Source organism: Equus caballus, chromosome 2, assembly GCF_041296265.1.
Source record: "Equus caballus isolate H_3958 breed thoroughbred chromosome 2, TB-T2T, whole genome shotgun sequence".
Lineage (NCBI taxonomy): Eukaryota > Metazoa > Chordata > Mammalia > Perissodactyla > Equidae > Equus > Equus caballus.
In genome coordinates this window covers 61,432,702-61,445,229 of record NC_091685.1, presented here as the reverse complement: position 1 = coordinate 61,445,229, position 12,528 = coordinate 61,432,702, and the positions used below count along the sequence as shown (strand labels likewise).

The 12,528-nt window shown below is 51.3% G+C and overlaps 1 protein-coding gene across 2 annotated transcripts in view; it reads right to left on the bottom strand.

Moving 5' to 3' along the window:
• The window catches only part of DPYSL2 (dihydropyrimidinase like 2), a 127,268-nt gene that overhangs the window by 65,008 nt on the left and 49,732 nt on the right, over positions 1–12,528 (bottom strand). Inside the window, exon 1 of one of the 2 annotated variants that reach the window (XM_003364471.5) lies at positions 2,573–3,378. The exons of the other annotated variant lie outside the window; for it this stretch is intronic. Within the exon in view, the coding sequence (XP_003364519.1) occupies positions 2,573–2,611 (39 nt within the window). The 5' untranslated portion in view covers positions 2,612–3,378. Of the gene's footprint in view, positions 1–2,572; positions 3,379–12,528 lie in introns of those variants that run through there. 2 annotated transcript variants of the gene reach the window in all.

Below are 12,528 nucleotides of genomic sequence, written 5' to 3'. Positions count from 1 at the left end.
TCGTCTCTATCCCAAATGCTGTTGATGGGATGGCTGTGTTCAACGATTCACCCACACCTGTGCTACTCCAGACTGAGTTTCAATGTTACAACGTACAAAGTTGAACCACAGATTGCCCTTTTAACAGGCAAAACATTTTAAAGGCTGGTATTCCTTTTGACAATAGTTAACTCAAAATTCAGATACCAACAACATTCTCAGCATGGGTTACTTATATTTAGCACCTACCAGGACAAGAAAATTATAGGAAACCTCTAAAAAAATATATAAACTATTAGAGATCCAGGAAAAGAAGGCACTTTTACATGTAAACGCACACCCATGGGTTTAGAAAGTATTTATTGGTTTTCTAACATAATGAAAACAGTAAGATCATTTTAATTTTGTACAAAGATACTTTAGAAAGTCAAATGGGAATATACAGTCAACAACAATTCCTGCACTTGCATAAGGTAAGTGTAAAGACCTTCACAAAATCCTATCATCTACACGTCACCAAAGCTGCAAAACAAATATGTGAGGTGGGTGGAGATTCTTATTCCCATGACACTTAAAGCAACTGAGGCTCAGAGAGGGTGCGAAGCTTGCCCAAGGTCACGGGATCCAGTGCACTTTCCTCTATCTATAAAGATCTCCCTTCTCCCCCAATATCCAGCTTTGACAGAATAAATATTGCCTGGGAGGCAAGGTGAAGCCCTGCCCTTCACCACCTGCTCCCTTAGTCACTGCGCCACCTTTCTCCGTCATCACTGCGAATCCCCGAGCCAACATCATGCCGAGAAAAAAATGAAACATCACAGCCCCGTTCAGTGGAGCGCCTTCCAGAAGGCTTCTTACATAAGAGGCTGGACGTGGTGATGGAGGGAGAGACAGCAATGCTATAGGTCCTACGAGAATGCAAGCAGATTTTTTAAACTGTAGAGGGGGCGCTCTTTTGAAAGTCGGTCTTGTTGATTGTTTGCTTTTTAAATGTTTTCTTCCCCACACTGTCAAAATGAAACTGCCTTTTTCATTCACTAAGACAGCAAATTATTTGAAGCTTGCAGCAAATCTGCTCCCCACCCCCACTCCCCGGACTTCTTCCTCTACTGCAAAGAACACAAAATGTTGGGTTCCCCTGCGTCCGGCCCTTTGGGATTTGGGGTCTTTGGCCTTCAAAAAAAAGCCAGTACCCACCCGGCTGTAGAACAGCCCAGCTCATCCTAGCCAGTCCTCCCGAGCACACGCCCCCTCTCCTGTGCATTTGTTCCCACACCTCTCGCCTGCGGATGGGTGTGCCTCGTGCATCCAGAGGAAGACGGGGTGCCCGTGGCTAAGGAGGCAACCAGAGTAAAAGTGCGCCCTCAAATCCAGCCCTAAAAACCTCGAGACATGTCAAAGATACTTTCAGTCTCTGCCTCAGTCCTGGGTTCCACACCAGCAATCAGCTGGTCAACTGTAACGGCACATCATTATATAACAATGAATTTCCCTCGCGTTCCTCCCTCCCCGGGATTTCATTCAGACATGTAGAGAACTAGGACTGGCGAGATTTTTCCAGGAAAGGATGGGGAGGGGGTGGAGGTGGGGGCAGGGGAGCGGCGTGAGCGAAAACCTGCGTTCATCGCAAAAGCGTCGCAAACAGATCGCTTAGATGTTTTTCTCATGATTTACAAACTAACACCCCCCGGCCCCAGAACTGCGCCGACACCTCCGGCCGCTGCGATCATTGTCTGGCCGAGGCCGAGCCATCTGCTCGGCGCGTCGCGCAGCGCCATTACCTCCCCGAGCCCGGCTCGGCGCTGTCCCCAACGCCCACCCTCCCAGCCCGCTTTGTATGCGCCAACACAGACGCCTCCGCGGCTGCAGAAGGGGCAGAAGGAGACAAGAAAGCTAGCCTAGAGCCCTCCCAGGGTCCCAGCCCCAAAGCAGAAGGCTCGAGAAAGCCGAGAAGGCCACCAAAAACCAGTCCAGGGCAGCAAAACGCCCACGACTGGCCCCCCACCCTCCTCTCCCGCTCATCACCGCGTCCCTGTTTTTCCTTCCCGTTTCCACATCATCCCGGTACACCCTGCCCTTTTCAGCATCCCTCTGCGCTGTCATTACGCCTCTAAGGCTGAAACCCGCTTTTTCTAAAGAGCCGGAGGAAGCCTTCAGAAAGCCGTTTATGGTGAGGGCGGGAGACACTGGGAGAATCCATTTCCCATCTCCCCATCCAGCTCCTGGAGTCCAGCCTCGCAGCATGCAGCCCGGAGAACAATATACGAGCTTCAACCATGCATATTCAATCTGGCATCCATTTGCTTACACCCCGCAGGCCAGCACTGCAGCATCTCGCTCTGACAATAAACGGATACAGGGGATCTGGCGCGCTACCTAATACGACCTTAACGCACTCAGGCTCCTATTTTAGTGCCTTACAAATTCTATATTATTGCATCTCCCACCACCACGATTGCCTTCTTTAGCAACAGGGGGGAAAAAAAAAAAAGTTGGGCCCCTCTTCTTCCCCCTCCTTTTAAAAAATTCCGTAGATGTTCTGTGCCACAAAAGGTTCCTGGCCGACCGCAGATTTCCCAAATACCAAACTCACCGTGATGCGTGGGATATTTTTCTTCCCCTGATAAGACATCTCTCTCCTAGGAAAAAATTAATTTCAAGAGGGCAGCTCTAGAGCAAAAATTGCCAGTAAAGAGACTTGATATTTTTTGCAGGATTGAAAAAGGTGCAACCGCTTAGCTGGTCTTGCTGATTGCAAATTCCAGGAACGTAAGGGATAAATGCAATCCTCCGTCTCTCTTTCTTCCTCTCCTCCAACACAGCCCCAGCTAGGGCGGAAAAAAAGAAAGAGAGAACAGGAGGGAAGGGGGTGGAAATAAACTACAGCAATAAAAGCCTCGGTTCAAGTCGGCCACCGCGGCGCATGCGCCGCCAGCCACTCCCTTTCCTCTCAGGCAAAAGCCATCCGCTTCGAGAGAGACGAGTCCTGATTGGCCACAGGCCCGGGCTATGCAAATGAGCGCAGGAGGGGAGGGGACCAGCGCGAGAGCGCGAAATGCTGCAGTGTGCGGCGGAGGGCGGCGGTCCGAGCGTGCGCCCGAGCGGGGAGCGCGCCTTTCGCGCCCTTTCTTTGGGTCGGGGCGTCAGGCACTGGGCCTGGCAGCAGCCCCAAATGCAGCCTCAGCAGTGCAGGGACAATGGAAGGGCGAGCATTACGGACAGGGGGAGCCCAGCCCGGAGACGGGGGGCTTCAGCGCGACCCGGGCGGCACGCACCCGCTCGCGCGCGCCCCGATGGATGCCCGCCCGCGCGCCAATCCGCGGAGGCCGCCGCTGCAGCCCGCGTGGGGTGACTGCACCGAGCCAATGGCTTGGCTGGCGGCGAGCGCGCGACTGCACCGCCGGCCGGCGCCGCGCCGCCCGGGAGGGGCGCCCGAGCCCTCCCCCGCCGCCCTCGCCCTCGCTGTCGCCCTTCGCGAAGTCTCGCTCGGCCTCCGCCCAGGAGTCGACGGAGACTCCAAATGGCAGCGAGCGGAGGGATGGGGAGAAGGAGGGGGGCTCGCCGCGACCCCGGAGAGGGCGGCTGGGCTCCCCGGGGGCGGGGAGGGCGGCGCCCGAGGCGAGGCCGCGAGGAGGAAGTCGAGCGTGCGGGCGGGCGCCAGGCTGCCGGGGCGGCTGCTGCAGACTGCAGACTGCGGCCGCCACCACGCGAGGAGGGAAGCTGTAGTCTGCTGCTGGGGATGAGAGACCGGCCCCGAGACGTCCTTTTGTGCCTTCGGGCCACAGGGAACTAGGGGGCGGGGGAAGCAGCTGCCGCCTGTTGAGGGAAAAATGGCCCAACCTCGGGCCCAGTTCGCCCCTGTAACAGCCACGCCCCCCGGACCCATTTGGAGCCTTGGGGAGGTGCGGAGGCAGTTCGCTGGTGCCTGCAGATGTGAACAGGCAAAGCTATTAGGATTAGAGCGCCCAAGGAGCCGAAGGACTTAGGGCTCTGTAGACGGCCCCCCACCATATAATGAGGCAGAAAGCGAGGAGATGAACTGAACAAGCAGGAGGAATGAAAGAAAGGAGAGCTCATATACCAAAAGAAGGGGAAACTGAGTCATGGAGCAAGCCTCCCAGAATCAGTTAAAAACAGAGGGGAGTCTTGACTCACCAGTCAGATAAACTAGTCACACTTAAGATGGCCTTCAAGACCTCTCTTCCTGGTGCTAACAATGGAACAGGCCTGGGACCCCTTGGCTTTCCCGCTCCAAGACATGCTCTGATGCTCTTGCTTCACAATCCCTGTGGAAGAAGGCGGGTCCGGAGCAAGCTCTCAGGGGTCAACTCTGGAAAGTGGCCCAGGTGGGTAGGATGCCTGAAACATCTGGGCTGTCCCACAGCTTCGGGCCTCTCTGTTTGACATCAAACAATAGAATCCTTACATAATCTAAGCCATGGGACGGCCATGAAAAAAGAATCTATTATTTATTTATTTTTAGCATGCTTTTTGGTGAGGAGATTGGTCCTGAGCTGACATCTATTGCCAATCTTCCTCTTTTTTTTTTCCTCCCCAAAGCCCCAGTCATAGTTGTATACCCTGGTTGCAGGTCATTCTAGTTCTTCTGTGTGGGACACTGCCACAGCATGGCTTGATGAGTGGAGTGTAGGAACACATGCAGGATCTGAACTGGCAAACCCAGGCCACCAAAGTCAAGTGTGGGAACTTAACCACTTGGCCCAGGCTGGCCCCCAGAAAGAATCTATTTAATTGGCTCACACCTGCTCAATAAAGATTAGCCAGATAAATACAAAATAATCCTGGGGATACTGTGGGCCCATGTTCCAGCGTCTCTGCATCTGGTCCTCCTGGCCACTTTGGATGGTTATCTGTCCAGAAGGTATAAAACGCACCCTTCACTGCGCTCCCGTGAATTCTGAAGTCCCAAAAAGAGGCTGTGGGGCAGTAGCAAGCTTCCTGGCTGGTTAATTAATTCAAGTTCCGGTTAGCCATGCATCTTGAAACTAAAATGGAAGCACTTCCTCCTCCAGCTAAGTGATGTGCTAAGAGCCAAGAGAGCGGATGGCAGCAAGGATTGGCGTCAGCCTGTAAGGGGTGAAGTCACAAGTCTGAGGAAGCCTAAGGCGGGCCCTCTTTCCAGTGAAAGCCAACTGCAGGTTCCAACTGGGACCAGGGGAGGGGCAGCAGGGGGATGCGGGTCCTATCAGACCACAAGAAAAGTACCATTTGGCAAGCAAGTAAATAATGAGATTCAAATTAACTTAAAATGACTTCTAATTATATTATTTATATTGTTGGTATATTTTCCTGCTCCTGAATTGTTTGATCTTAATGGATTTCACTATATCTTGTTATTTACCAATTTGCCCTTGAATGTTTTGCTTTGTAATAAAAGCCTCCAAGAGCTCGTGTCTTGGTCTTACTTGTATCAGTCTTATTTCCACAGCCACTCACATGAGGTTCTTAGTCCGTGATAATTGACATTTCTACTCATAAATATCCAAAGATGTAAGGTTTCAATGGATTTGTCCTTTCTGACTGCAGCCTATGAGTATCTGGCACATAGAAGATATCAATAGTTTTAATTGACCCAGGAAAAGAACTGTCTGCACTCTGCATTTCTTGCTGCGCTTCCAGCTCGATGCAGTGGAGAAAAGTAAAGGGGATTTTCCATCCACTCTGCTCTGACAGACTGGTTAGTAGACACTGTTTTTTTACACTCTTTAGACAAGCACTCAATGAAAATTTCCTGTAAAGTTACAAATCATTATCCCAGAACCAAATATTTGAACCTCTTCTCACCATGGTTTTTCTAAATTTTCACAAAATTAAATGTCAAACATGAAAAAGCATTGTAAGATGGCCTGTTCCACACTCACGACCCCTTCCCAAAGCCCCTGACTCCCCATACTGCTCCCCCAGTTCCTGGGAAGAGCAAAATGTGGTGGCTAGATGAGACACTTGTTTAATGAAACGCTTCTTTCCAGAGCATTCCAGGTGGTCTGGGTTCTGGAGAACCCGCCTAAACAGATCTGTGAGCGCGCGGGGTGAGCTCTACCCAGGTGCTGTATCGGACTCTGATCCCCACTTCCTCTGCAGCTTCACCTCCCATCGCTGGGCAGCCACGCCCCCATCCCCATGCTTAGGGGCTGTGTGCAGACATGCACCAACACACACACTTGCCCCTCAAGGCAGTGTGCCTTCTCAAACCTGTGCCCTGCCTTTTGATGTTCCCTCCACCTCCCTCCGTTTTCCCTCAACACTTGCTCCTAAAAGTGAGCTTAAATGTCACCTCCTCAGTGAAGTCTGCCCTGACCCCAGCCCCTAAAGCATTAAGCACAACCTCTTTTATTCACCTCTGCTGTCACACGCTTCCCACTTTACTGTAATTATCTGTCCATTCCTTCTACCTGAGCATGACTCCAAGAAGCTAAGAGCTCCACATTCCTCTTTTTCCAGTGACCAGCACACTGTCTGGTGCATGGCGGGTGCCCTCACATTTGGTGCATAAATAAATGTTGTAATTGCTAATACAAGATAAGAAGGTTCTTCTTCCACGTCACCACTGTGGTTTTGCTGTCAACAAAATCCCCAACTCAGCCTTTCTCTTAGCACTGGCGCCTTACTGGGTCTTCCTTCTTGGCAGCCCAGCTCGTCTCCTCCAAGTCCCTGAAACTGCAAGAGAATCTTGTTATAAAGCAGCTTATTATTCCTTGTGTGGGTGTAGCTGCCTGAATTTTAAGCTATGCCTTCCATAAACAAAACTGCCACGTCCCACCGAGCCTGAGAGCACCCAACGCAAAATGAAATCCAGAATCATACAAGGCATCTCTGATTTTTTCTCAGCACCAATTTCTCCAGTTCTTTTCCCCACCCTCCCATTATTCCATGTCCATCCTATTTTATACCATTCATCATATCTTGCCACCTACACTAAACTATCCTCACCTAAACACAACTAGTTGAGCACGATTTTCCTTCCATTCGGAGTTTGAGCTCACAGAGACTAGGGACTCTTTCGAAAGTCTTACTCATTTCCTAACCTTTGATAGGGCCCCAGCGGCGGGGGCTCAAGAGGATGGGATACATGGGTGGATGTATGAGTATGACACCCAATCAGGATTTTTAAGATGTTCGCATCACACCCGCTGCCGGGCACTGGGGGTGGGGAGATGAAGCGCTGTCACTCGGGTGCTCGGTGCCTGGGCTGCTTTCAGTTCCTCTGCACCCTGCACAGGACATGTCCTGCCCCGGACCAGGCCTGTACTGCTCTTGGTTTCATCTTCCCACTTTGGGAAGCTGGAGTAAGCATTTCTGCTTCTGTGGCCCCCCGGGCTTCTGTGAAAGTATTACGTTCAGGATGTCACCGAGTAGGGAAACTCCAAAACATAAATTGCTGCCAGGAAGAATGCAGCCTGGGTGTGGCAAAGAACTGAGAACCCCGAGCCCCTGCATTGCTGCAGTATTGATGCCAAGGGCTGTGGCCTCAGATGCAGGCTGCAGAGAAGATTAAAATTAATGCGGTGGTAAAGAGAAGGTACCAGACTTCTTCTTTGCCAAGAACTGAGGGCATTGACGAGGACACTTGAGCTGGAAGTGATGCCTTCTTCTCTACAGATGGAATCAGGCCATAACTCTCGCTTTCTTTGTGCTTGTAACCCTGAAGGGGCAAGCCACAGAGGGACAGCCAAGGGCAAATGAGCCGAGCTGCCCACGGCCTTCCCCAGTGGCTGCATCCTTTACCATGGGGACGGAGCAGGGACCGAGGAGGGTTGGCAGTGGCTGGTCCTCTGGGTCAGATGCTGCTTTTGCCAGAACTAGAAAGACTACTGATCAACTCAGTTGACTCAGAGACTGTGAAAGCCTGCTGGAGAAATCCTCACTACACGAAGACACGGGGTCCAGTGTCCAAATCCTGTCAGACCTCAAGGCACAGAGGAAAGTGTGCACTTCACAGAGTCTAGGAGACTTTGGCTTTCCCCTCTTATCTGCAATTAGCACACAGTCCTCCCAAAGACCCCTGCATTACCTACCTTCACAGCTTCCTCTGACTGCAGGTTTTCCCTGGGGTCTTTCTGTCAGAGCTGGCGACAGACAGCATCTTGCTCTGGCCGTCGTGTCTCAGGCCTGCCCTCTGGTGGCAAATGAGGAGACTGCGTTCTGGTCCCTTGGGTCCTTTGTCTGACCTGGTGCCTCAGGACTAGGACAGAACCCTGGAGATGCTTGTCCCCGTGTTCCTGGGTCTGAATCACCTGGAGTGATTTTGCCTCTGCGTCAGAATCGTCTGGGACCCCAGCTCAGACCTTCTGATTAGACTCTCCAGAGATAAGGCCCAGGAACGTTTTTTAACCAGCCTACCTCTGACCGCTAGACCACCTCCACCCTCCTTTGCGGAAGAGGAAGCTCAGGGAACATGAACTAAAATGCAGGTCTCACTCCCCACCCAGGACTTTTCCCATCACCAAAGTACACCGACCGCACTGCTCTTCACCCAGGGAGAACAACTTCTGAAAGAGGGTTAAGTAGTATTATCACCATCCTCGCAATTGTCTGCCTTCTGGTGAAAGATTATGCACAGTAGGAAGGAACTAACACTGACAGCACCTGCTGTAGTCTGCTATAGCACCAGGTGCTTGAAAGACATCTTATTTATTCCTCCCCCAAAATCTTACTAGGCAAGTCTTCATATCCTTACTTTATAGACAGGTGAGTACAGCTCAAAGAAACCTTTTGTTCACGCCCAGGTTCACACGAGAGTGAGAGCAGGATTCGAATCCAGGCCTGTGTGATGACCCCGAGCCCAAGAGGCTAGTGCTTTAAGTGATAAAGTACATGTTTAGCAGAAACCAGGACCCACCTTGTGAGGAAGCGGGGGTAGGTGTCTAGTGTCTCTCTCTTCACCTCGTTTACAGTCCCTGGCTGTGGCTCAAGGCTCCGAGAACTTCCATTATCCCCTCGGGACCTGTGGGCATTCCTTAGACGCTTCCCCTTGTCCCAGAATTAGTTTGCCATCTCTCTTTCCTCGTCACTCAACAGGACTCAGTTTCCCTCAGTGGCCCAGCTCTCTTCTATTGGAAACATGACAGATTAACACCAACATTTAAATGAGCAGTGAACCCTAATGTGCTAAAAGGAGAAGGCCCTGATGGGCAGAATTTCAGACAAGGCAGGCTATTTGGATAGATGAAATGCAAACCGCTTTCCTTCCCAGCCTCATCCTGGGCTACCCGCCCCCAGCCCCCCGACTCCGCAGCGCCCTGGTTTCCTTCCATTTCCTCCCAGGGGCCGGCTGCTGCTGCTGTTCCCTCTTCTCCCAGGTGTTGCCGGGCTGGCTTCTTCTCACCCTTCAGTACCCTCTCAGGGAGACTCCCCCGACCACCCGATCTGAAGTCAGCCCACATATCCACTACGACTCCCTGTCTCAGCACCGTCTCCTCAACAGCAAGCATCACGACTTGGAAATCTCTTTCTGTATTTGTTTACTTGGGTATTTTTAGTCTCTGCCTCTCAACTGCCAACTCCCTAAGCCACCTTGTCCTCCACCGCACCTAGCAAGGACCTCACAATACTCCATAAACACCAGTTGAATGAGCAAAGCAATGGCAGAAGCTTTCTAACAACCCTGTGCAGGTGTCTTCCTGGCCCTGCCCCACTGAGCCAGCCCCACAGCCTAGGTGACCGAGGCCTCCCCTTCTATCTCTGCCTCCCTGATGTAAACCCCAGGTTTTTGAAATGCCAGATGGTGAGAATTCGCCTCCTAGAATTGAGTCATGTGGCCTGGGCTCCAATCATCCATGGCAGAGGACGCGGATTCCTCTCCCACTGGGAGCCAAAGCTCCACTCCGCTTGCAGGTCCAGTTGTGGTACCTGCGGTGGGTTCCTCTTTCCAAGCCCATGCTTCAGTCTGGGCCTCGCCTGCACTCAGCAAATGCAGCAGACCCTGAGGAAACTGGGCCTCCTTGGTTCAGAAGCTGTGTCAGCTCCAAAAAGAACCGAGAAAAAGTGTGAACTGTCTGCCCAGAGAGTGTAAATAATATTTCAGGAGTTTGTGTCACTTAAAAGAATCCAGCCGTGCTCAAATACTGAGAACTACTCACTTATTCAAAACACCCCGTGCCTCTTGCCCGTTCGTCCCAACAGGTTCCCTGAAGACCTCTTTGGAGCAATTTATTAGCCTTGTCTGTGAATTCCTGGAAGTAGCCCATTTGGGTATTGTAAAGATTCAAAGAAAACGCTGAATTTTCCTGTAATCAGATTGGTCTTCCTTGCCTCTTCCTCACTGCCCTCTCCCCTGCCCACCCCCCTTGTTTTCAAGTTAGCCAGAGTATCATTCACCGTGTGCCAGCCCGAGAAGACCAAAGGGCAATCGGGAGGGGAGCTCCCAAGCTCCCCCACACGGCCTCCTCCATGTGCTACACCATGTGGTACACAGCGAGGCTGGGGGGTGATGGCAGGGGCACACCCCATGCTCCACTGGCTCCAGAGAATATGTGCTCCTCTGCTCCAGGCCTGGGGGCTGTGTGTCCCCAAAGTGTCACCCATCCAAAGACTGAGCATCCACCAGCTTCTGAGCACATCCAGCCTCCCTGAAGATACAGGATGGGACCTCTCGGAGACAGAGCAGATAAGGAAATCACTGAAAGGATCAACAGCCAACTGGAGTTGTGCTATGAGCAAACTGTCCATCGCGTATGTGGGCCTTTAAACTACCTCTACATGGACGGGCAACATTGACTCAGTGTAGGCACACAATCAAACCAGGGGAGGAAATCGGAGTGCCTGCGCTCGTCCACACGGCTCAGGAGCTCCCTTCTGTTCCTCAGGAATGGAGAGATAAAGGCAAATTAGTTTACTAATTAAAGTGGCCCCTTAAGGTGATTGAGCTGAGAGAGGAAGAAAGTAAACCCCGAGGTTTGAGAGACTAAGGGAGATGGTACCCTTCCTCTCTCTTCCTCTCTCCTCTCCATCCAAGGCCACCACTCTCTTTGGAGGTGTCCCCTTCTGTCCCATGTTTAATTAACTGGGACCCTGCTTCTGGGTCTTATTCTCTCCTGAAGTCAGAGTACTTTTCCAAAAGTACAAATCTTACCATGTTACTGTTCTGCTTATAATGCTTTAATGCCTCCTCAACATCTCTGGGATAAAGTCCAAAATCCTTAGCATGGGATCCAGGCTTTTTGAATGATCCAGCATCTGCCTACTTCTTTTGGCTTCCTTAGCGCTCTCTGCAGCCCTGTTTCACACCTTGCACTCCAGCTACATCAAACTCGTCACTCTCCCTGAAGGTGTCAGGCTATTTGTAGCTCTGTGTCTGTGCTCACACCTCTACTGCTCCCAGCACACCCATCCCCTCTCTGACCCCTACACTGCCACCTCCTCTGTGCAGCCACTCCTGAGCCCCCAGGTAGAGCTGACCACCCCTCTGTTATGCACACTGGGCTCTGTACAGACTTATAGCAGAGCACCTGAAACAGGCACCTGCATTATTTCTTTATACGTTGTCTTCTTCTCCTAGGCAATAAGCTTCTTGAGGGCAGAGACTATACTATCTTTCTTCACCACTCACCATGGGGGCTTGCATACAATAGGCACATGACAAGTTCTGAAGGAATGGATGGATGGGTGGATGGATGAATGATGGATGGATGGGTGGATGGGTGGGTGAAGGATGGATAGATGAATAAACGAATAATCTCCTTGAACAAAAGTCCCAGTTATAAAATTCAATTACATCGGGACTTGAGTCTAAAATGATCTTCCAAGGCCCACAGTTCACAGCCAGGCTCTGTCTTAGGCCCCATCCATTTAGTTTAAGTTCCCAGGGGGACCAGTGGGCACTCGTGACAACCATTCTCTCCTCCAGAGGAACCTGTGGAACTGTAACTAAGGCCTGGGCTCCTCTAACTTGCTACCAGCACCACCTTGTAGTCATAGATGGATTAGGCCCTCTCTGGGAGACACAGTCCATGTTGTAGAAACTTCTAGAATCTGCAGACATGTCTCCAGACACTTCTCCTTAATGAGATAGGATTGGAGAGCTTGAACAAAGGACATCTTAACAGCACTGGCATCCTCCAGTGTGACAAATATCCTTCTTGGTTGGTTTGGCTGAAGTCCAGTAGGCAAAGGCAGGGCGATAAAGTTCACCTTGTGAACTGTCCTTTCAATCCAATATTGAGACAAATGCTCCTTTTCCCACCCCTCCCACTTTTTTTCCTCTTTTTTTCTTTTTGGCTATATCAAGTCATTTGGCCATTTGCCTACAGAATGCCAGGAGTAGTCATAATCTGATGGATGATCAAGGTTATCACCAGACTGTGGGGGTCTGAACTCTGAACTCATGACCCCTGGGGAGCCAGCAGTTTAAGCCCTTTCCTTTCAGCCCTCTTTGGGATCAAGGCCAGAGCTGGGAGATACAGTGTGAGCCTTATACAGACCCTTTCCTGAGTCCCCCGCTGCTGAGGAGGCAAGGTCTGGGCATTCACATGACAACCTCCAAATCTGAAAGGTGGAGAAGAGCGGCGGGGAAGACTGTGTCAAGGCCAT